The sequence below is a fragment of the Schistocerca cancellata genome, chromosome 1, assembly GCF_023864275.1.
Source record: "Schistocerca cancellata isolate TAMUIC-IGC-003103 chromosome 1, iqSchCanc2.1, whole genome shotgun sequence".
Lineage (NCBI taxonomy): Eukaryota > Metazoa > Arthropoda > Insecta > Orthoptera > Acrididae > Schistocerca > Schistocerca cancellata.
The window spans coordinates 421,718,727-421,743,581 of record NC_064626.1 but is presented as its reverse complement, the minus strand read 5'-3'; the positions used below and the strand labels follow the sequence as shown (position 1 = coordinate 421,743,581).

The window sequence follows — 24,855 nt, the reverse complement described above, 5'->3', positions numbered from 1 at the left end:
TGCTCCTCAGAACAGTTTCCAGGTGTTGTATTTCTCGTTTGAGGTGTTGAGGCTCACATATTCGTCCTGCTCTCTTTACGAGCGTACTAATCATGCCTCTTTTCTGGCTCGGGTGGTGGTTTGACAGTTTGTGCAGGTATCGGTCCGTGTGTGTCGGTTTTCGATACACGCTGTGTCCCAGGTTTTCGCCGTCCCTTGTGACCAGCACATCTAGAAATGGCAGTTTCTTGTCCTTTTCTACTTCCATGGTAAATGTTATGTTGGCATGGAGGCTGTTCAAGTGTCTCAGGAATTCACCGAGCTGTTCTTCACCATGGCTCCACACCACGAAAGTATCATCGACGTACCTGTACCACACCTTAGGTTTGCAAGTCGCCGAGTCCAGTGCCTGTGCTTCGAATTGTTCCATGAAGAAGTTGGCCGCCACTGGACTGAGAGGACTACCCATGGCGACGCCTTCCAGCTGTTCGTAGAAATCGCCCTTCCACGTGAAATAGCTCGTGGTGAGACATGCATGGAAGAGCTTTTTGATGTCTTGCGGGAACATGGAACCGATGTGCTCCAGAGCGTCGCTGAGTGGCACTTTCGTAAATAACGAAACAACATCAAAACTGACCAGGATGTCGTTTGGCGCAAGTTTCAGTTTCTTCAGCTTCTCAATGAAGTGTCCTGAGTCCTTAATGTATGTGTCGGTCTTTTCCACGTGTGGCTGGAGCAGAGAGGCCAAGTGTTTCGCCAGTTTATACGTTGGTGAGCCAGGAGCGCTAACGATCGGTCTCAGTGGAACGTTGTTCTTATGGATCTTGGGTAATCCATACAGCCGAGGTGGTAGGGCTTCTGTGTTGCGCAGGTTTCTCTGTATGTCCGCCGGCAGAGAAGACGCCTTGATTAATCGATTCGTATTCCGAGTGATACGCTGCGTCGGATCTGCGCTTAGTTTTCGGTACGTCGTCGGATCTAATAGGTCTCGGATCTTTTGCTCATAATCTTCGGTCTTCATTACGACGGTCGCATTCCCCTTATCGGCAGGCAGTACCAATATACTCTTGTCGGCGTTGAGCTTCTTAATGGCTTGTACCTCTTCTTTCTTCAGGTTGCAAGCTGGTGGTTTTGCTCGGCGCAGTATCCTGGATGTTTCAGTGCGTATTTCCTCTGCCCTTTCACAAGGAAGGGTCCGAATGGCTGCACCGAGCGGCAAAAGAAAAAGTTTGAAAGATGCCGGAAGCAGACCGACAAGGCGATTCCCGACATGTCACACACAGTGGTCAACCTCACTGAACGACAACTGACCGAAGAGGAAGTGTCTGTTCTTCAAAAAGGAGGGAATTTCGCTATCATTCCGAGAACTATACCTATGGAGGACATCATTGCCAACACCGAAGCAGCCATTCGGACCCTTCCTTGTGAAAGGGCAGAGGAAATACGCACTGAAACATCCAGGATACTGCGCCGAGCAAAACCACCAGCTTGCAACCTGAAGAAAGAAGAGGTACAAGCCATTAAGAAGCTCAACGCCGACAAGAGTATATTGGTACTGCCTGCCGATAAGGGGAATGCGACCGTCGTAATGAAGACCGAAGATTATGAGCAAAAGATCCGAGACCTATTAGATCCGACGACGTACCGAAAACTAAGCGCAGATCCGACGCAGCGTATCACTCGGAATACGAATCGATTAATCAAGGCGTCTTCTCTGCCGGCGGACATACAGAGAAACCTGCGCAACACAGAAGCCCTACCACCTCGGCTGTATGGATTACCCAAGATCCATAAGAACAACGTTCCACTGAGACCGATCGTTAGCGCTCCTGGCTCACCAACGTATAAACTGGCGAAACACTTGGCCTCTCTGCTCCAGCCACACGTGGGAAAGACCGACACATACATTAAGGACTCAGGACACTTCATTGAGAAGCTGAAGAAACTGAAACTTGCGCCAAACGACATCCTGGTCAGTTTTGATGTTGTTTCGTTATTTACGAAAGTGCCACTCAGCGACGCTCTGGAGCACATCGGTTCCATGTTCCCGCAAGACATCAAAAAGCTCTTCCATGCATGTCTCACCACGAGCTATTTCACGTGGAAGGGCGATTTCTACGAACAGCTGGAAGGCGTCGCCATGGGTAGTCCTCTCAGTCCAGTGGCGGCCAACTTCTTCATGGAACAATTCGAAGCACAGGCACTGGACTCGGCGACTTGCAAACCTAAGGTGTGGTACAGGTACGTCGATGATACTTTCGTGGTGTGGAGCCATGGTGAAGAACAGCTCGGTGAATTCCTGAGACACTTGAACAGCCTCCATGCCAACATAACATTTACCATGGAAGTAGAAAAGGACAAGAAACTGCCATTTCTAGATGTGCTGGTCACAAGGGACGGCGAAAACCTGGGACACAGCGTGTATCGAAAACCGACACACACGGACCGATACCTGCACAAACTGTCAAACCACCACCCGAGCCAGAAAAGAGGCATGATTAGTACGCTCGTAAAGAGAGCAGGACGAATATGTGAGCCTCAACACCTCAAACGAGAAATACAACACCTGGAAACTGTTCTGAGGAGCAATGGGTACTCCACAAATTACATTAGAAGTGTAACAGAGCCAAACACTCGGCGAAGTAAGGAACCAGAAAAAGGAATGTCGGGTACGGCATTTCTGCCATACATTCCCAGAGTGACGGACAGAATCGGCCGTATATTGCGCAAACACGGCGTAAAGACGATTTTCAAACCGACAAGGAAGATCAAAGAGTGTCTTAGATCGGCGAAGGAGAAAAGAGACCCACTTGCAATGTCGGGAATATACCGTATACCTTGCACATGCGGAAAAGTTTATGTCGGAATGACTGGACGATCCATTAACACCAGGATCAAAGAGCATAAGCGACATTGCAGGTTGGGGCAGGTGGAGAAATCGGCCGTGGCAGAGCACGCACTGAATGAGACCGACCACGCAATAAAATTCGCCGACACGGAAGTTCTGGCTGTAGAGAAGCACTATCACACGCGCTTGTTCAGAGAAGCTGTAGAAATCCAAAAACACGCGAACAGTTTCAACAAGAAGGAGGAAAGCCTTAAGGTAAACGGATCCTGGCTTCCCGTACTGCAGCGAACGACCGTCGCAGGTAGCAAGAGGAGAACCGCACCGGAAATGACCGTGGAGAAGCCCTCGGACGTTGGCGCGCCAGGTACATATAGTCTGCGGCCGCGAGCTCGCCTCCAGTTCACCACCGGCAATGGAGGGTGAAGCTTTGACAATGCCAGCCACTCGTGCTGGCGAAACGTCAGAAAAATCATTAGATGAACGTCGGCCGAAGAACCCGAGACGGAAGCCAATAGGCAGTTTCTCGGCCTTGTTACGGTACACCACATACTAAAGTTTGAGGAACGGGATGGAGCCATTTGTTCACGGATTGAAAAGCACTTGGCGCTGACTTCAGTTGAGGATTCAAATAGTTCTGTATTTCACAGTGGTGCTGGTGCCATGCGAAATGTATCAGTCGTGTGATGTGCGTTGTAATTCCTATTGTTATACCCATGTACATTATAACGGATACAATCAGGTTTGAATCGAAGCCTTGCGGAAGGCACATTCATACTACCAAGTTTGAATCGGTTTCATTTTCTCGTGGTATTGTCATGCGTAATAATATAGAACACCTGGCTGCTTCCTACTCATTTGTTGATTTTCATTAAATTAAACCGCGTAAGCTTTTAATTTAAACGCCAGCTCGTCCATGATCGATAAGCATTTTCGCTGTTTCCGGAGTCAAACTTTCATCTTACACCAGTCCTTATGTTGTCACTTTACCTCTTGATAGAATAAAATTGCTTGTCGAACCCGGGCACTAGTACGGAGCCGCGCGGGGTAGCCACGAGGTTTGGGGCGCCTCGTCACGGTTCGCGCGGCTCCTCCCCCCCCCCCCCCCCCCCCCCCCGTCGGAGGTTTGTGTCGTCCTCCCGCGGGCGCGCGTGTGTGTGTGTGTGTGTGTGTGTGTGTGTGTCGTCTTTAGCGTAAGTTAGTTTAAGTAGTGTGTCAGCCTAGGGACCGATGACCTCAGCAGTTCGGTCCCATAGGAACTTACCACAAATTTCACTAGTCCGGAATGAATTAAATCAGGTGCAGGTAAAGCTCTAACTCAGTCGACAGTGCCTCGCTCCTGCCCATCCACTCTCCACTACGTCTTTCATGCTTGTCTGTCGCTCTGTGTTCTGCAGAAGGAATGTGTGTTTGAGCTTCCTTCCTCCCCTTCAGCCTTTCGTTAGCCACACTTTCCTTCTACATTGTACTTCACTGCCATTTACTTTTTTATGTAATTATTTTATACACTGGACGAATGTAAAATAATCATTGCCTTTCTTCACTTGTAAGATGCAACAGTTTGTTTTATTGACTAAACCGAAATATTATCTTTCTTTCTATTAATGATAAAATAAATTTACTTGCTTGAATTTAAAATTTCTTCGTTAGACGTAAAGTATTTCCGCGATGTTGTGTTCATAATTTTTATTAATATAAGTAATTTTACTATTCTACATTAACATTTCTTCTTTGAATAATACTATGAGATCATCGGGCCTCCTCTACCATCCAGTGATTTACAGTATGTATACTAAAGTACTTACAACTTAATTTGCATAACATGCAAAATACTGAATTATACGTCTTGAGGCGGTTCTTATTACTGTGTAAAGTAAAATTTTGTCGCTCAGTTCTTACTGAAAGAGGTACTGCATGTATTCTTGAGCTAAGTACTGCTGATACCATGTTATTAGGCAGTCTAGCTAGCACTCCGTCTTCAGGCCACAAGTGGCCCATCGGGATCATCCGACCGCCTTGTCATCTTGAGTTGAGGATGCTGATAGGAGGGGCATGTGGTCAACACACCACGGTCGTTTCTTTGACCGGAGCCGCTACTATTCGGTCGAGTAGCTCCTCATTTGGCATCACGAGGCTGAGTGCACCCCGAAAAAATGGCAACAGCGCATGGCGGCTGTATGGTCACCCATCCAAGTGCCGGCCACGCTCGACAGCGCTTAACTTCGGTAATCTCACGGGAACCGGTGCATCCACTGGGGCAACGCCGTTGACCGTTATTAGGCAGTGGCTGAGCATTTCTCGGCTGTTTCCTCTCTCGCTAGAGTCGTAGTCCAGCCGAGCTGAGAGAGGCTGCGCGCCGGCGAGGAAAGCCGCTCAGTGGCGCGTGGGAGCAGCGCGCCTCCTGTGACGTCAATGGCGGCGGGAAAGCGCGTTCCAGCGCCCGGCGACGCTCCCCTTCTGGGGACCCACCACCACCACTTTCCAGCCGAGCAAGCACCTGAAGACGAAAACGAACTTCGGAAACGGTTCTTCGCTGTCTTGTTTACGTGTTAAGGCCCGAATTGGAGAGCTGAAACACTTGTGCGGAGTGAAGCTTCTGTGGGAGACATTTCTGCGGAGCGCGGGGCTCTTGCTGGGATGTGCGGCTTTTCGCAGGTGGTTGTGGTGACACATTGATCTGTAGCTTAGCCAGAGATCTAGATTATGTTGGTAGGTGATAGTTTAGCTGTGAATTAGCGAGGACTACGAAATCTAGGATACATTGGAATGTGATAGTTTATTTGAAAGTTGACAAAGGCAACGAATGTGAAGGAAAGAAACAACTGAAGTGAAGGAAAGAAACAACTGAAGTGTCATGGGCTCCGCAGTAATGTTAACACATTCCATATCCGGCCACGCGGGGTAGCGTCGCGGTCTAAGGCGTCTTTCAGCAGTTTGGTCCCTTAAGACCTTACCACAAATTTCCAATTTTTTTTTTCTGTATCCGCACAAGTGTCGCTCCGCGCAACGGTCACAGATTACTGAATCGGTTATGTTAGCCCGATCAGCTATCGACGTTTCAGTTGTCTACATCTACTGCTATGCAAGTCACTGTAAAGTGCATGGCAGAGGCTACTTCCCATCGCACCAGTTTATAGTTCGTCTTCCCCTTTAATTCGCGTGAGGAGCATGGGAAGAATGATTGCTTAAGCCGCATCCCCTAATGAATTACTATAATCTTGCATTCGCGATACACACTGAAGCAGTCCGTAGAGGGTTGTAGTATATTGCTACATTCCTAACTTAAAGCTAGCTCTTGAAACTTTGAAAGAAGGCTTTCGCAGGTTACTTTGCGGCATTGCAGGTTTTTCAGAATCTCTTTGACAGTCTCTCAGGGGTCGAAGAAACGTGCGACCAACCGCTCTCTGGTGCAGGACCCTTCTCCGATCAAACTACAGGAAGATCATGAAGCTCTGACAGCTGACCATTCGTGCTGTCGGCCTTTGTATACGTTCACTATCCTATATCATACGGGTCCCACAAACTTGAGCAGTATTCTAGGATGGACGGCACGAATGTTTCGTAAGCATTTTCTTAATATCCTGCTGATGAACTGATTTCGACCACCTGCTTTACTTAGAGCTGATCATTACATTTCATAACCTTACACAAATTGTTGTAACCAGTGCCTTACGTGTATGGACAATGACGTAACCATGCCCACCTACTCTACCGATTTAGGCAGGAGACTCCATATTTTCCACTTTTCTCCAGCCTCCAGATTGTATCATTATTTTTCCCGTTTTTTTTAAATAATTATTGTCGAACCTAATACATTTGTTTTGAACACCCGCCATTTCAGTTTTGCTAAATGGTCAGAAGTCTAGTGTTCATTAATCATTGTTATTCAATATACGTATTCCCGCGCATTTTGTTGAGTGTCTACTCGTGTTGTGCTCCGTTTGGACTTGTTTGTTTGTTGTCATTATGCTTAATTGCAGTCGTTTATTATTCAACGTTTTTATAGTCCGTCTAAATCTTTAGAATGAATGTTTGAGAGTGCTATTTTGTTACCGGAATCCCGAAAAGACTTTATTCTTGTATAAGCGGTCATTTTACAAGCACCATAATCGTAATATTCATAGTATTAAGAAGTTGAAATGAGATGATTAAAACTTATGGTCGAAGTGTTATGACGGAAATAAATAGGTTAACTGTTTTCTGTGCACCACGCACCAGTCCGCTATAGGTAAGTGGTTGCCTTTTCCTTATATTACGAATCAACATTTTGCGATAGTCTCAGTGAAGTCATTCTCGTTTTTATGGATGTTGTATTGCTTTGTGACGTGATTGGGAAAGACACATCAGTTGTCTCGTGATTATAGTGAAAATGAGCCGGGGTTTTTTGTCATTTGCACCTCCAGATTTTTAAAACTGAATCTCCCGATTTTTGATTTTTAAAAGTTGGCATCTATGCGTAACGATGATGTGCTTTTGTGTCCACCGCGGAACACACAAAAATTGGTTTCTAATCGGCAACAACTTTATTTGTATGAGTTGACTGATTCCAGTTGACTCATTGATTTTGTAGTCCTAGGATACTACTGGTTTGCTTTTTATGGAGTACATAATTTTTCATTTTTGTACAGTGAAAGCAAGTCCTCTTTGATACCTATATCGTATCAAGATCGGACGAAATATTTTTTAATCTTTCTCCAGACGATATTTCAACACAGATAACTGCATCAAGTGCGAAAAGTCTTATATTATAAATCGTGGTCATTGATATAAAATATTGTCAATTGTTTAGCACAAATTGCCCATGAAAATTAGATTCAACTGAAGAGAAACGGCCGGCCGAAGTGGCCGTGCGGTTAAAGGCGCTGCAGTCTGGAACCGCAAGACCGCTACGGTCGCAGGTTCGAATCCTGCCTCGGGCATGGATGTTTGTGATGTCCTTAGGTTAGTTAGGTTTAACTAGTTCTAAGTTCTAGGGCACTAATGGCCTCAGCAGTTGAGTCCCATAGTGCTCAGAGCCATTTTTTTGAAGAGAAACGGCCATCAGAACAGCTAAGAGTTAAATAACTTCCTGCTCAGTCTAATATTTCTATTTGCCCTTCGCTGCAGTTACTCCGTCAAGTTCAGCCGACAATTATAAAAAACTAGTTTCAGCCTGATAAAATGGTTGAGTGTTTGCATTGGAGCGAAAATTGATTCTGAAAGAGGAAATCCAGCAGCTAGGACCTCTTTTCCAAAATCGGTATTGCAGTGTTTAGACGACGTGCCCGAAGCGGCATTGGCAAATTGGTTTGCAAAACCGAGTTTGGACTCCTCTTGTAAATGTAGCATCTGAAACGTAATGTTATCGAGTGTGTCACTCCATTGTGCTACGACCTTGCCTTACCCATTATGTAACGGTTGTTGGATGGCCTCCGGTTATTTTAATATACGGTTACACAGGAACTTAACGAATAGAGTTCCATGCTTTTACCCTAAAGTGGATGTTACAACTACTTTAACGTAGTAGGCGTCAAAGGTGAGACAGACCTGGATCAAATTCACTCATTGGACTGACAACTATTGACCTCGTGCAGCAGTCTACTTGTATGTGTCTTTTAGAACTTTTCTACGCAAATGCTGAGCTGATTCCGCATCTCCGACTCAGAAGCACATTCCATGAAAATATGAACAGTTGCACAACAAGGTTTATATTTCACTGATAGATTGCCGACAAGAAAAGCACCCACCTACGAAATAGCTCTGTTACAGCCGTCAAACTTACGTAAACCACTAAAATTCGGTCTAACGATCTTTCCGGAACCTGTGACCATTTCACGAAATAAAATTTCAGCTGCAGACTAAAACAAATAAAAAAAAATCCGATTTGCTGGTCGCTGTAAATGAGAATTAATAAAATATGTAAGAGTTATTTAATAATGCAACACTGTTTGCAAACGCGAATGTTTCAAGTCGCTCTAAAAAAAAATACAGAAATTATCATCGAATTGAATGACCTTCTCTCCCACATTCCCTCTCTCGTATTTAAAATCTTACAGCGCTTTTTTAAAAAAATTCGGAACTCTCCATTTTTGCTGAGATTGGCGCGTTAACTGGCAGAAGTTTCTCGTTAGCAGAGACTGTCACACGCGGACTAAAGCTGAGGAGGAGGAGAATTAGAGGTTAAGTAAAGTACTGACGATTAGGAGGCCGGAAGGAGTTTACAGTCCCGTTCCTCCGGGTCACGAGGCCAGTTTTCTTAATCCTAGCATTAGGGAACGATTGACAAGAACGGTGGAAAGAAGTACAGTAGAAGAAGAATGGGTAGCTTGGAGAGATGAAATAGTGAAGGCAGCAGAGGATCAAGTAGGTAAAAAGACCAGGACTAGTAGAAACCCTTGTGTAACAGGAGAAATATTGAATTTTATTGATGAAAGGAGAAAATATAAAAATGCACCAAATGAAGCAGGCAAAAAGGAATACAAACGTCTCAAAAATGAGATCGACAGGAAGTGCAAAATGGCTAAGCAGGGATGGCTAGAGGACAAATGTAAGGCTGTAGAGGCATATATCACTAAGAGTAAGATAGATACTACCTACACGAAAATTAAAGAGACCTTTGGTGAAAAGAGAACCACCTGTATGAATATCAAGAGCGCAGATGGAAACCCAGTTCCAAGCAAAGAAGGAAAAGCAGAAAGGTGGAAGGAGTATATTGAGGGTTTATACAAGGGCGATGTACTTGAGGAAATATTATGGAAATGCAAGAGAAAGTCGATGCAGATGAAATGGGAGATACGATACTGCGTGAAGAGTTTGACAGAGCAAGTCCCAAGTCGAAACAAGGCCTCGGGAGTACACAACATTCCATTAGAAGTACTGATAGCCTTGTAAGGGCCAGCACTGACAAAACTCTACCATCTGGTGAGCAAGATGTATGTGGCAGGTGAAGTACCCTCAGACTTCAAGAAGAACATAATAATTCCAATCCCAAAGAAAGCAGGTGTTGACAGATGTGAAAATTACTTAACTATCAGTTTAATATGTTACAGCTGCAAAATACTTACACGAATTCTTTACAGACGAATGGAAAATCCCGTAGAAGCCGACATCGGGGAAGATCAGTTTCGATTTCGTAGAAATGTTGGAACACGTGAGGTAATACTGACCCTTACAAGATAGATTAAGGAAAGGCAAACCTACGTTTCTAGCATTTGTAGACTTAGGGAAAGCTTTTGACAATGTTGACTGGAATACTATCTTTCAAATTCTTAAGGTGGCAGGGGTAAAATACAGGGAGCGAAAGGCTATTTACAATTTGTACAGAAACCAGATGGCAGTTATGAGTCGAGGGACATGAAAGGGAAGCAGTGGTTGGGAAGGGAGTGAGACGGGGTTGTAGCCTCTCCCCGATGTTATTCAATCTGTATATTGAGCAAGCAGTAAAGGAAACAAAGGAAAAATTCGGAGTATGAATTGAAATCCATGGAGAAGAAATAAAACTTTGAGGTCTAGGACCTGGAAGAGCAGTTGAACGGAATGGACAGTGTCTTGAAAGGAGGATATAAGATGAACATCAACAAAAGCAAAACGAGGATAATGGAATGTAGTCGAATTAAATCGGGTGATGCTGAGGGAATTAGATTAGGAAATGAGACACGTAAAGTAGTAGATGAGTTTTGCTATTTGGGGAGCAAAATAACTGTTGATGGTCGAAGTAGAGAGGATATAAAACGTAGATTGGCAATGGCAAGGAAAGCGTTTCTGAAGAAGAGAAATTTGTTAACATCGAGTATAGATTTAAGTGTCAGGAAGTCGTTTCTAAAAGTATTTGTATGGAGTGTAGCCATGTATGGAAGTGAAACATGGACGATAAATAGTTTGGACAAGAAGAGAGTAGAAGCTTTCGAAATGTGGTGCTACAAAAGAATGCTGAAGATTAGATGGGTAGATCACATAAGCAATGAGAAGGTACTGAATATAATTGGTAAAAAGAGAAATTTGTGGCACAACTTGACTAGAAGAAGGGATCGGTTGGTAGGACATGTTCTGAGGCATCAAGGAATCACTAATTTAGTGTTGGAGGGCAGCGTGGAGGATAAAAATCGTAGAGGGAGACCGAGAGATGAAAACACTAAGCAGATTTAGAAGGAAGTAGGTTGCAGTAGGTACTGGGAGATGATGAAGCTTTCACAGGATTGAGTAGCATGGAGAGCTGCATGTTACCAGTCTCTGGACTGAAAACAACAACAACCCACCCCATAATACCTTGATCAGTGCGTTAAATACCGAGGAGGAATTCCCATCTGGCCACTTTAGTAGTGGAATCGTGTCAAACAGCGAATTGCGACACAGCACGGTCCAGAGCCGAGGTGAAATTGCGCCTCTGGCAGAACTGCCAGTGTCCCTCCCGCTCCCTTCCCCCATATCTCATTCTTTATGGCAGCTGCTGTTTTAGTGTGATGTACAATACAGAACAGATTTTATTTGATCATGGCAAATTGTTAATAATGCGTAAATTATTAATTAGAAATAAAAGAAAAGGGGTCAGAATTTAAGAGTTCAGAAAGTGGTCCTTTCGAGGAATTGTGTTTTCATTGTAATTTTACGTTGCGTTTCCTTGCTTTGAGCGAAGTGAACTTAGTTATTACGTCATTTAAGTCAAGTTTAGCAAATGTGTAGGACTCTACCGACAGTGCAGATAAATTTGACTCTCACCTCTCACCTATACTCGACCGTAAGTATTTTTTTTCTCGTCTCTGATTGTTTTGAAACTGCTTTCACAATATACTGCAGTCACTTCCACTGTCATAAATATCCTGAAAGCTATTTCATTGTTTGGACAAGCATATCTTATCCTTTACTTTGAAAAGCCTCTCATAATACCGTAATGGCATGCCGAGTGAACACTACTATTCATCAGCTTTTTCACATGGAACTGTAAAGTAACTGTTTCGGCTGTATCTATATCTCTGCTATGTTTTGCAGCATCATCATCTGCACGAAGTTAGCGTTATGAAATTGGATGATATATGTGAGATCTATTTACACATTGAATTATTATTCCCTCAGATGTTTCGAAGCGCTCTAATTCAAACCGTCTCGGTCCTCTTCTCAGCCGACGCAAAACGGCAAAACTCGAAATCTTCGGTCAAAGAACATATTTGCTTCAGTAGCCGCTTACCGATGACAACAGCAATGCCGAAAAACATGATGTTGAGAAATACGTGTTCAAACTGAAGTGTGTATATATATACACACTGAAGAATTATTCCCCAAAATATTATGCGCGACATATATATAGCCGAATACCGTAATAAAAAAAACGAGTTGTTTCGACCGTCGCCCTTTCGTGTCCCCTTAACAACGATCAGTAGTCTGGGATCGGAGGCCAACTTATCCCACCCTTACCACAGTTAGTCCATTGGTGGCTCGTAACATACTAATTTATGTAGGTTACTAATTAATAATAAGATCGCTACATATGCAGCAGTAGGTGCCGCCTCAGAACATCAGAATTTGCTTTTGAGCAAAAAGGTTGGACGACCACTGAGTTAACCCTTCGCGCGGGGGATGAGCGGTGAGGGGGAGGCAGCGCCGAGTCCTACCTTCAGTACTGCCGCAGTTGCCCGTGTTTTATGCTTGTGCGAAGGTAGAACTGACACACTCGGAAGGATCGGCAACGCTCGGAGACAAATGAATATCTTTAAACTAACGCCGACATTTTCCGACAATGGCAGCACCAGTAAAAAAGAGTCAATTTGTCGTGGCCAAACATGTGCGTATCCCTCTTGGTTAATTCTTAAACCGTCTTCTTAGTCCACTCCCTCCCTCCCTCCCTCCCTCCCTCCCTTCCCCCCTCCCTCCCTTCCCCCCTCTCTCTATCCCTCCCTCTCTCTCTCTCTCTCTCTCTCTCTCTCTCTCTCCGGTCAGTTTCCGCGCCCTTGTCTGGAGCGTATCTCGTCACCCCTTCGGTACGGCCCTGGCACCGTCCTCTCGGGAGCTGTGCGTTGTCGCGCCCTGCCTGACAGCTGGCGGCCGGCTTATCGTTATGGCTGCGGCACCGGCGCAGCAGCGGCGCGACCGCGCAGCCCGCCTGTACGCGCTTCCGGCGGCTGCCTTATCGGCGCGGAGGCCGGACGAGTGTCTTGTGGCGCGCCATCGACATTTCCGGCGACCACGTACCCTAGCTGGCAGTGCGGCGGTGATTCAAAACGTTTCGTCAGCACCCTTTGACGCACGCTGGCCGGGAAGCCGCGTGCGTTCCTCGAAACTTTCGTACAGCCGTCAGCGACAAAGCTGCGTAAGCTTCTGGCTGCCCGTTAAGTGTGTGCTAACTACCACGCATGAACTGCTGTTCGCGACACCTCACCATCACCCCAAGCCTAATTAGTTCCCTTCCACTTGTGTCTAACTTGTTGGGAGAATCTGTAATCGCTTGCGAATGTCAGGCGACCCGCCTTAGGTACGGGAGGGGGTTACATGAACCTCCACTTTCTAACTTAATGCAATACAGCTTGTTACACTCCTGCACACTTTGCTGTCAGTTTTCTGTTGTTTTACACTACTGGCCATTAAAACTGCTTCACCAAGAAGAAATGCAGATGATAATCGGGTATTCATTGGACAAATATACTAGAACTGACATGTAATTAGATTTTCAAGCAATTTGGGTGCATAGATCCTGAGAAATCAGTACCCAGAACAATCACCTCTGGCCGTAATAACGGTCTTGATACGCCTGGGCATTGAGTCAAAAGAACTGGGATGGCTTGTACAGGTACAGCTGCCCATGCAGCTTCAACACGATACCACAGTTCATCAAGAGTAGTGACTGGCGTATTGTGACGAGCCAGTTGCTCGGCCACCATTGACCAGACGTTTTCAATTGGTGAGAGATCTGCAGAATGTGCTGGCCAGGGCAGCAGTCGAACATTTTCTGTATCCAGAAAGGCCCGTACAGGACCTGCAACATGCGGTCGTGGATTATCGTGCTGAAATGTAGGGTTTCAAAGGGATCGAATGTACGGTAGAGCCACGGGTCGTAACACATCTGAAAAGTGCCGTCAATGCGAACAAGAGGTGAGCGGGACGTGCAACCAATGGCACCGCATACTATCACGCCGGGTGATACACCAGTATGGCAATGACGAATACACGCTTCCAATGTGCGTTCACCGTGATGTCGCCAAAAACGGATACGACCATCATGATGCTGTAAACAGAACCTGGATTCATCCGAAAAAATGACGTTTTGCCATTCGTGCACCCAGGTTCGTCGTTTAGTACACCATCGAGGGCGCTCCTGTCTGTGATGCAGCGTCAAGGATAACCGTAGCCACGGTCTCCGACCTGATAGTCCATGCTGCTGCAAACGTCGTCGAACCTTTCGTGCAGATGTTTGTCGTCTTGCAAAGGTCCCCATCTGTTGGATCGACACGTGGCTGCACGATCCGTTACAGCCATGCGAATAAGATGCCTGTCATCTCGACTGCTAGTGATACGAGGCTGTTGGGGTCCAGCACGGCGTTCCGTATTACCCTCCTGAACCCACCGATTCCATATTCTGCCAACAGTCATTGGATCTCGACCAACGCGAGCAGCAATGTCGCGATACGATAAACCACAACCACGATAGGCTACAATCCGACCTTTATCAAAGTCGGAAACGTGATGGTACGCATTTCTCCCCCTTACACGAGGCATCACAACAACGTTTCACCAGGCAACGCCTGTCAGCTGCTGTTTGTGTATGAGAAATCGGTTGGAAACTTTTCTCATGTCAGCACGTTGTAGGGTTGCCACCGGCGCCAACCTTGTGTGAATGCTCTGAAAAGCTAATCATTTACATATCACAGCATCTTCTTCCTGTCGGGTAAATTTCGGGTCTGTAGCACGTCATCTTCGTGGTATAGCAATTTTAATGGACAGTAGTGTGAAAAGCGCGGCTTGGCGCCACTCTTATTACCACTCTTGTGTCCATTATAATCCGTATTAACCGAAGTTCAAGGATCTGGATGATGCCCATTAAAGGTTGGTATTTAAATGGCGAAAACAATTGTAGCTTAGACACTTCGATTTAATATGCTGCGGGCTTCAATAAAATCATCGTCCGCCAAAATAACGTAAATGAGGATACAGTGTGGAACACTAGGAGTAACTGACAACCCAACATGAATTGCAATTAATTTACCCAGGTTCCTAGTGCGATCACAGGTCAATCCTAGTGTTTAATGTGTCAGTTGTCACTTGTCACACGTATGGTAATGTTAGTTGATGGGAGAAATGCCGAGTTACACGTTACACTGTAGGTCTCCCTGTATCTGGCTGGGTAAGTCACTTCATAGGTCGGAGGAAGGCATCGACACAATACCTCCAACAGGGCCATGCCTAGTAAAGCACTGCGGAGTTCAAAACAATCTTCAGGTTGACGGCTGATTTACTTATCACTTTCATAAGCGGGAGAGCGATCCTGCCTGTCAGCTAAGTAACTCTCTCATATACATATGTGTTGCTTAGCTGACAGGCAGGAAGTGTCACGTGGCCTATTCCTCTCTCATAACACCGAGGGAGCCGCCGAACTTAATGCCTCCACTTAACGCAGAGATTGGACGGCCAATACATCCTCTCTCCCTGAGATAGTCGGACACAGTTTGTTGGGCAGTGTCCAACATGTACTCTCACTGCTGGCCAAAACGTATTGACGAAAATTCCTTCCCCCACTAGGGTCCTAAGTAGCCACATCACGGTCGAGTAATATTATGCTACGTGCGTTAGGGACCTCTGTTAGGAGGCGACTATACGCGCTGTAGGAAGACTCTCAGCGAGGTGGTGTATGGGAGTAGATGAATCGATGGAAATGGAGCTATACTGACCGGTATTTGTTTCTTTCTATTCGACTAGTAAGCAACACTGTGTTTAGCGAGTCTGCGTCCACGAAAGGGAAAGTGATGCTAAGAGTTAACAATCGCTAAATTGTTATATGTGGCAGAGTTTGAAATAGACCTCTTCACTGACATTCAGGTCCATTAAACACAACGCTGTTTGCTAGCTACATTTTGCAGCCACCGCGAAAGAGTCAGTAACGGTCAACACCATTCGATTTATATCGATTTGGTTACTACCATTAGCAACCTCATTTCTTAGAGCGCGCTTAGGGAAAGATTCTGTCGAAAATCTCTACCCTCAATCTTTCTTTAGCAGTCAGCGGCATGAAAGGTTGACGGGCACAATCCTGATGAATATCGATTGGATGAGGCAGCTTCTGAACATAACCAAGCCCATAGCAGCATTTGTTTATTGTTTTAGTTCTTTCTTTGCTTTTGTACGTCTGTTACGGTGCGCAGGTATTACAGTATAAAAGAGTATACAGGGTGAAGAAAAATTCACGCACTCGGACTTCGCAGCGCAATTCCTAATATATTGGCGGTATAAAAATCTCTCGCAAAATTTCGTCTTGCGCGTATTTCGGGCAGTAAATGGACGTTAAATATCGGCAATCTGGCAACACTGTAATCTTGTGTACGGTAACTACCTCTGTCAGGATAGAACAGTAGTGCTGTGCATGTAAATGTAAATGTGTGTGAATTCCTAAGAGACCAAACTGCTGTGATCCTAACGATTAATACTGTTATTCTTGTTATCCGTTAGGGCCTCAGATCAGCAGTATGGCTAGAAACGTCCTTCGCAAATAATTTCTTAGGGACCATTGGGGCAGAGTACCCAGAAAACAGGTTTGGAATCTAGTTGATGCAGCAGCGCGAGACAATTCGCGTCCACGACGTACAAAAGGCTTCTTGAAAAGCTGACCAGTGAAAACGTCAATTTCTGTGTTTGTAGTATGTAATTGCAAATGTTTTATAGAAGACCCACTGTAATCGTTGAATGACGATTAAGAAGCCAGATACCGTACCACTCAGACTATATTCAGCAAATAAAAACAAACACGCCTCAAACCAGAATCGAACTCTCGACCTCCTGCATGCCTACCCAAAACACTGTTCATTGCACCAACTGCACAGCACTGCTCTGTCTGCTGAGAGCAGTAGTTACCGTACATGTGATTACAGTGTTGCCACATTGCCAATCTTTAACGTCCATTTGCTGGCCGAAATACGCGCAGGACGGAATTTTGTGCGAGACATTTTTGTATTGCCAGTATGTGAGGAATCGCGCTGCGAAGTCAGAGTGCGCGAATTTTTCTCCATCCTGTGTGTGTGTGTGTGTGTGTGTGTGTGTGTGTGTGTGTGTGTGTGTTAGGGAAAGTAAGAGTCTTGTATTCTAAGAAGAAGTGGGTTATTTTCTGTAGGATAGACCAAAATATGACAAATGTTAGAAATTTTGCAAAACAGTCGTCTCCTTGGCCGGTAATATCTTGGAAGCAAAAAACTACAAACGCGATTTGTTGAAATATGCATAGACTGATTCAGTACCATCAGAGGGAAGAGAGAAGAGAAGGGGGGAGGGGGCAAGTAGAGAAATTAAATCAGCCAATTAAGAACGGGATGGACTGGTTTTTATGACACTGTATGCATTAGTATGAGAGCTGCTGGAACGAAATTACAAACTATGTAGAAAACGGAGATAAACGTACGGACAAGGGTACTGAATATATAATGAACGAGGTTTTTGTCTGTCGCAGGAACAGACACTTGACTGGCACGAAGAGCTTAAAGTGGAACGTGTTCGTCAAGCATTAGATATCCACGTACATTCCCCCATTTGTGTACTTATTACATTACGTAGGAGCCACTCAGACACTCCTTGTGCGACCTAAACAGTAATTGAAATGTGCTGCAATTGAAATTACTAGCGTCTGACTCGTCTAAGTAAGCGCACATTCATTAATAGAAGCTAACCGGATGTCATATACATTGCGGGTATGTGAACACCTGCACGCCGTGAAGCGGTAACCTGTACTGCCCCTTTCAAGCACAGGCAGTCAAATGCGATGAAATTTAGTGCGGCTTTTCGTGGAACTGCAAGCGTACGTGACTCAACCAAAACGTTCCCTGACGTCCGTCTCTTCATTGGAACTGATGGCGCAGAAATCGCGGCGCCGGGAACGGTACTCGTGAGCTTGCGTCCTCTCGTCTCGCTAGCTTCTTTGTGCCGCTCTCACGGAGCTGGCGGCAGTCTCCTATTGTGCCCGTGGCTTCTGAATCAGGTTGCCTACAGACTTGGAGAATGAACACGCACTTTCACAACTGGCAATGTTTTATTTTCCTATATCGAAAGTTGTGTTATTGTAACTGTAGTTGGGTGGTTTATGGGATAAAACAAAGACGCAATTTCTCTTTCCCTTAACACAGTAGCAGAGAAGTCGTATCCAAGAGGTGGAAGAAAATTTTCTTGTCAGAATGTAGACAGGTAGTAGTAAGTTAAGGATGTGTTCATGATAACTATATTATGTACCTATATTTAATTATAAACATTGCTTGAGTTTAGTTTTGTAACGTTTTTGTTAATGATACTAATAATAATCGTGTCAGCGAGTCGGAATCATCATACAAATAAAAAATACACGTTACATTTGGGGAAAGGAAAGACAGCAGATATCAAGAGTTTAAAGGAACTACATATTTTCACCCAGAAACTAGCCACAGCATTTCCACTGGGCTATGCAGATATGACCAAGATCAAGGCACACGGCATAAAAGAAAGGCATACTGAAGTTCAACATGGTGCGAAGAGCAAAGGCAGTGACGATTAATGCAGTGGCTCGTGTACTACGGGCGCATAGTCCTTCATGCCTTGTACCTTGCTCTGGACATACTTGCATAGCCTCGTGGAGTGGCTGTGGCCAGTTTTTGAGCTGAAACTGTGTCGATAGTAGTATGTGCAATTAAGGCTTCTTGAGCGTCGCAAGTATCTATCAAACCAACACGATTGGTAGGATATCGTATGACTTCGCTACCATTTTCGTTCGTATGGCACCTTGTTCTGGGCACACATTCGAAAACGGCATTTTAAGTTCGAAACTACTCAGTCGTTACGAACTTTTTTGACAAAGCGTAAGTGGAAAAATGTCACCTTCATTCAACAACTTTGACTGTGGGAAGGAAGATGTGATACAAGCTGACACCAGTGGCGCAGGAGGGCTTTTATGTTGTTTGACACCACGGTTTCAATATTGCTATTTAAGCTGTTAGAAATAACTTTAAGATACCTGAAGATTATCCGAAGATTGAAACATGTTGTTAATAAAGAATTGTTTATCGACAGCTGTTTTAACGGTTGGAATATGACGTTCTTCAAATACTTCCGAGCTTTGGTTCACCACTTGTACAAAATTTTGTGTTAAAATTGGAACTTTGTCAATAATCAGAGTGTATCATACAGTCCTACATCCAACATACCGGGATAGCCGTGCGTGTTACAGCGCCGCTTCCGAGATAGGGAGGTGCGCCGGCCCAGATCGAATCCGCCCGGCGATTAACAACGAGGGTTGATGTGCCGGCCAGCCAGGACATGGTTTTTAGGCAGTTTCGCTCATTCCACTAGGTGAATACTGGGCTGGTTTTCAAGTCCCGCTTCAGTTACACGATTCGAAAACATTTAGAAAACTTTCGCTCAATTTCACATGACGCATGCGATTAGGCTACCCATATTCCGTTCTTAAATTAAACACGCCGAGTACGTAAATAAGCATGCGGACCTTGCGCCGATGCGGGACAAAGGCGCAAGGAAAAGATCAGACTTTCCCACAACTACGTACATACTCTGCAAGGCGATATACGGTGCATGACAGAGGGTATCTTGCACTACTGCTAGTCTTTTCCTTTTCTGGTCAACTTGCAAATGGAGCGAGGGAAAAAACGACTTTCTGTATGCCTCCGTATCAGCCCAGATTTCAATTATTCAATTACATTGTCATTGCGGTCCTTTCGCAAATGTACATTGGTGGCGGTAGAATCAATGTGCAGTCCGTCGCAGATGCCTGTTACACAAAGTCTCTCAACAGAATTTTGAGGAAAGAACGTCTCTTTCCTCCGGGGATTCCCATTTGAATTCACTCAGCATTTCCGTAATATTCAATGTCTTCTCCTTTAACCCGTCTTGGTACGGATCCCAAACATTCGAGCAGTACTCAAGAATGGGTCGCACAAGTTAAACCGAAGTGGCCCATTCGCCTTCCCTACAACGGCCTTCACGCGCTCGATTCATTTCATGTCGCTTTGCAACGTTACGCCTAGATATTTAATCGACATAACCGTGTCAAGCAGCAGACGATTGATGATGTATTTCTATGATTGCAGGCTGCGGATGTGAGCGACTTCTGGCGACAAGCGTCGCCCGGGCCCACGGCGCTGAACGCCTTCCGCCGCTGGCGCCGAGGTGGCAGCAGCAGCAGCGGCAGCAGCAGTAGCGGCGGCGATGGCTCGTCCGGGCGACAGCCGGGCTCGGACGCGGCGCCCGAGGACGACCGCGCTCTCCTCAAGTTCCTCGCGCTGGTGAGTAAGCGCCTCCCAAGTACCAGCCTTTAGATTCCTGTAAACGATCACTCGATTTGTCTGACTTCACTAGTTTGTCAGATTACTTGGCAGTGCGCTGCTTTGTTTGCTTGTTTGTCAGATAGACTGTGTTTGAGAGAGATGTTCATCGACGGCCGGTTTGATAAGTTAGACTGACCGTTTACGCACGCGTTTGTCAAAAAATAGCCAGTTGCTTGCCAGAACTTTATCTACAGGGTGTTCGGAAATTTCTGTTACAAACTTCTGGGATTTGCGGGGAGTATTGCGTACAAAACATTTTGACTAGGAACCCAAGTTAGGAAACGTATCGTTTGCGTTGTACGACTGTTTCGGTTCAGATGTGTAACGCGTCCACGTCTGTTGAGGGAAAGAAAAAAGTCGATTTGCTTGTATATATATGAAGATGGTATCTGTTCTTTCGGACATCTCCGAAAGAACAGATACCATCTTCATATATATATTTAAGGCTCACCGGCCATTTGACCATCTTCTTCTGTGCAGATGCACAAACAGTGCCCGAACTCTTACGGGAATCGGCAAAAAGTCGCGAGTAATGAGTATAATGGGCAGGGGCACTGTGAATATAGTGCGGGACAATAAGTTGGGAATGTGGGTCTCACGGGAGGCTTGCCACAGATAAGTCCCTGCAGTCGCACTATCCTCTGTGTCCTCGGTGGCTCAGATGGATAGAGCGTCTGCCATGTAAGCAGGAGATCCCGGGTTCGAGTCCCGGTCGGAGCACACATTTTCAACTGTCCCCATAGACTTATATCAACGCCTGTATGCAGCTAGGGGTATTCATTTCATTGTAATTTGAGTTGCTTGTCCTGGTATGCAGTATGGTAGACAGGATGATGTGTACTACGTGAGACAGTTACCTGACGTCACTTAACGTTTGCCTTGCTGCGAGACTCCTGTAGAGACAGAGGCACGAGGTCTGGCCGTTGCACAAGAAGCTGAAGAGACACCAGGTGGGATGAAGAGTGTGTACCAGAATATGTTTCATAGGTATGGAAACTAGAGCAGAAATCGAAGCGCTATCGTATCCTGCCTCGCATCGCGTACAGTGCCCACTATGGTTTCAAAATACTTCGCGAAACAGTATTCACAGTTTAACATCTGCTTGAAAAGAGATGTTAACATGTACACGCCGGGATGTACCACCAGTGGCTCACTCTATATCCTCCCATCGGCCAGTGTGTACCACTCACGCTCGACTCTACCAATTATGCTACTAGCAATACAAAAATGTATGATGTATTACCTATAAGCCAGGCGCCACGAATAGCTTGGATACAATTTTGTGTGACCCTTCAACGAGAGAGCTTTCTGAATAAATGAGGTATCACATAATTTGTGATTAGTAGGAAAAAAAAGAAAGAAACGACTTCTACCACTTTCAGAGTAAAAGTTCGTGACATTCAAAGCCTGGGGCATTTGAATACGCGCGTTGCCCCACAGCGAGAAACACAATTCTCAGCGACTGCGTGAACGTGTTACATTTGAGAAATTTGTTTGGTTTGTGTGCGTGTTTGACATTTCTCTGGGTAGTAAACAGCAAATCTGACAGCAAAGTTTTGCCATTTACAGGAGCTTTCACAGGCGGCAGGAGGAAGAAGAGAAATCTCAACTAATTCCAGAACTTTGCGACCAGTTCTTTCGAGTACGCAGTCAACTGGTTCTAGAGGTCTACAGTTACAAGTCGCGCAGATTCATAGATTAGACAACATAGTCTTTTGACCATAAATTAAGGGATGTAAAGCCCTCTTTAGATGAGCGACTTTCTTGTTTCGACCGCCTACCGGTGACAAGTGAGTGTACTGCAGCGCCCCTGGCGTATATATGATGGAATAAAGTTCATCTGTAAAAAAATCTTCTGACAGCCAATTGCGGACACCAAATATGGTTTTAAAATTCAGAAATGACAATAAAATTTATTAATGACAAAAGCAAATTTCTTAGTAGATGCTGATATACATTTATTTCCCCGACAAAATATAACCTACAAACAATATATAAAAGGCAGTAAATAGCGCTCTTTTACGTTATTCGTTGCATCTTGTTTTCTTCCTGACAAACACCATCCAAAAGCATTTTTCTCATTCAGTAGGTCCGACATTTTTATTGTTGGAATAACTTTAATTAAAAACAGTTTATGCACAGTGTAGGCTTTTTCTTTTTTCCTGTATTCTAAAATCTAACCTTTATGCTTTCAGATACTCTTGTTGGAGATCGCTAGTAGGAAAATGTCAAGTTCTCGTGCAACTCTTGCAATGTCACGAAAACAGAACAAATAAGAAATATTACGCAATAACTGAGGATCATGACCAAATTCAGCGTAAAACGAACGAAGACATCAAAAGATCCGATAAATAATTATAATAATATAAATCTGCATTTACAGTCGTACTCCCCAAGTGGGGGTGTGTTTTGGTTACCTCTTCATTTCCCCCCCCCCCCTTTCCCACTCCCAAAAGGTGCGCAGGAAGATCCACTTAACAACGATCTCACTTATGAACTCCAGTGTTTATGATTTTACTGTCTTCGTCAATTCTCAAGATGTATGTGAGAAGAGGTAGTATGCTTCTTTAATCTTCTTGTAAAATCAGACGTAAATCACTAATAATTACGACGGATGTACATAGAGCACTCGGATGAGTATGTGAAGTAATTACGGTGTTAATACAATGGGCAAACAAAGTGCCAAATGCTATTTCCCGGAAAAATTCTACGGAAACGCAATATATCTACAAAAGTGCTCGTTTACGATACACTTTCATTTAGTTCTTGAATGTACTCGCATTAAGTAGGAAGGACTAGAAAAAAATCAAGATGGTATGCACAATTTTTAATGAGTTGCTTTTTTAGACTGTAACAAGAGTACACCTGTTACACATTCGATAACTAGGTTTTTTGTGTAGGAGATAACGGCGAGGAACAGATGGTGGCGAAAACACAAGGAACTTTGCATCAGAGTTATCACTGCTATATTATTGTCGTCGTCGTCGTCGTCGGCCGTTTCTCGTAACATCGTATCCAAGCCTCTGGATTCATGTATAAATCTTCTTTCAAATGTCTTCGTTACGTATCCTCCTGCACTTGATTTTTCCTTTCTGCACAGGGCTGTCGTCTTTTTCTCTTGCGTGGAGTTTGCCAGCATAGTACTTCTTTTGGCCGTCGTTCATCCCCTAATCTCATCGCATACCCATTCCATTTTAAACGCTGTTTTCCCACATCTTCGGTGATTTACATGGCAGCTTTTATTCGCTTCACGGTTTCTTTATTTGGGATCTTCTCTCGTCTTGAAACTCGACAACGTCTACTCAAAAAATCCAATAGCACTGCTTAAAGTCATCTTCTCCATATAAACATTTTGTATTATTGGCTCTGAGTACTATGGAACTCAACATCTGAGGTCATCAGTCCACTAGAACTTAGAACTACTTAAACCTAACTAACCTAAGACATCACATACATCCATGCCCGAGGCAGGATTCGAACCTGCGACCTTAGCAGCAGCCCGGTTCCAGACTGAAGCGCCTAGAACCGCTCGGCCATACTGGGCGGCATTTTGTGTTATTGATTCATATAAATCTTTATTAGTCTTTCTTAATTTTCAGTGGCCAAAGGATGGACTTTGGTTTCATAGATCGTCGCGCCCGCCGTGTAGAAATCGCAGGAGGGGGGGGGGGGAGGTGTGGGCAGAGGGAATTTACAGTAATGTTTTTGAATGCATGTTAGTTTGAACTGCTGCAGAATATATAATATTTCTGCCGTTTTCATATTTGGTCATCAGACGTGAAGACAATACTTGTATAATAAATGAATATTGGATAAGATACGTACAGGAAAAGGGCACTGCTGTCTGAATTCTTGTGAAACTAGCGCCAGCGGTGTAGGCCCCCCTTCTCGTCGACGCTAGCAGATGTGCGCTCACGCCTGCCGCCTGGGCGGGGAGGGTCTGTTTGTTGTTTATAGCTATTGAGTCGCCAAGGCCCCTGCTGTTGAGTCCCCGTGACACGCGCCGGGCACGCAAGACCTTCCTTCCGCCTCTTCCCTTTTCTTGTCACGTTGGTGGCAGCGCCATCTGTCAGGCAGTCATCGTATCCGGCCTTCCGACCACCTTGGCTGGCTACCGGCAACGATTGGTGACTTCGAAATCGCCGCGCAATTATCTATGCCGTTCGCGATGCGGCTTCATTACGCGACGCCATGTGTGCTGGTAATTGCTGCTGCAGCCCAAGTTGGTGTTTGAGATGTTTCCTTGTTAAAAGTGTGGAATTCCGCGGAAACTATTGGCAATGTTCGAAGTGATTTGAGTAGTCACACGTTAACCTCGGATACGGTTGCGATGTCTTTTGCAGTTGAAGATCTGTTACAATTTTGCGTCGTCATCACATCACCGTTATTGCACTTACGAGAGCAAGGTGAAAATTTCTTGATCTGGTACTGATATGATGTTGATACCGATGAAATGTTTTTCTTGATACAAGCTACATAATAACGCAAGTGTCGACTTTCTCTGCGGGGTAATTCAGTGTGGTTTTTGAAGTAGTAATGCTGTATTTTGTTCTAATGGAC

General features: G+C 44.9%; 1 protein-coding gene across 5 annotated transcripts in view; it reads left to right on the top strand.

Moving 5' to 3' along the window:
* LOC126176062 (inositol-trisphosphate 3-kinase homolog) overlaps positions 1–24,855 on the top strand; it is a 528,034-nt gene that overhangs the window by 491,296 nt on the left and 11,883 nt on the right. For all 5 annotated transcript variants that reach the window (XM_049923213.1, XM_049923199.1, XM_049923206.1 and 2 more), the window contains one exon: positions 20,059–20,253. In XM_049923213.1, coding sequence (XP_049779170.1) covers positions 20,059–20,253 — 195 coding nt within the window. The remainder of the gene's footprint in view (positions 1–20,058; positions 20,254–24,855) is intronic.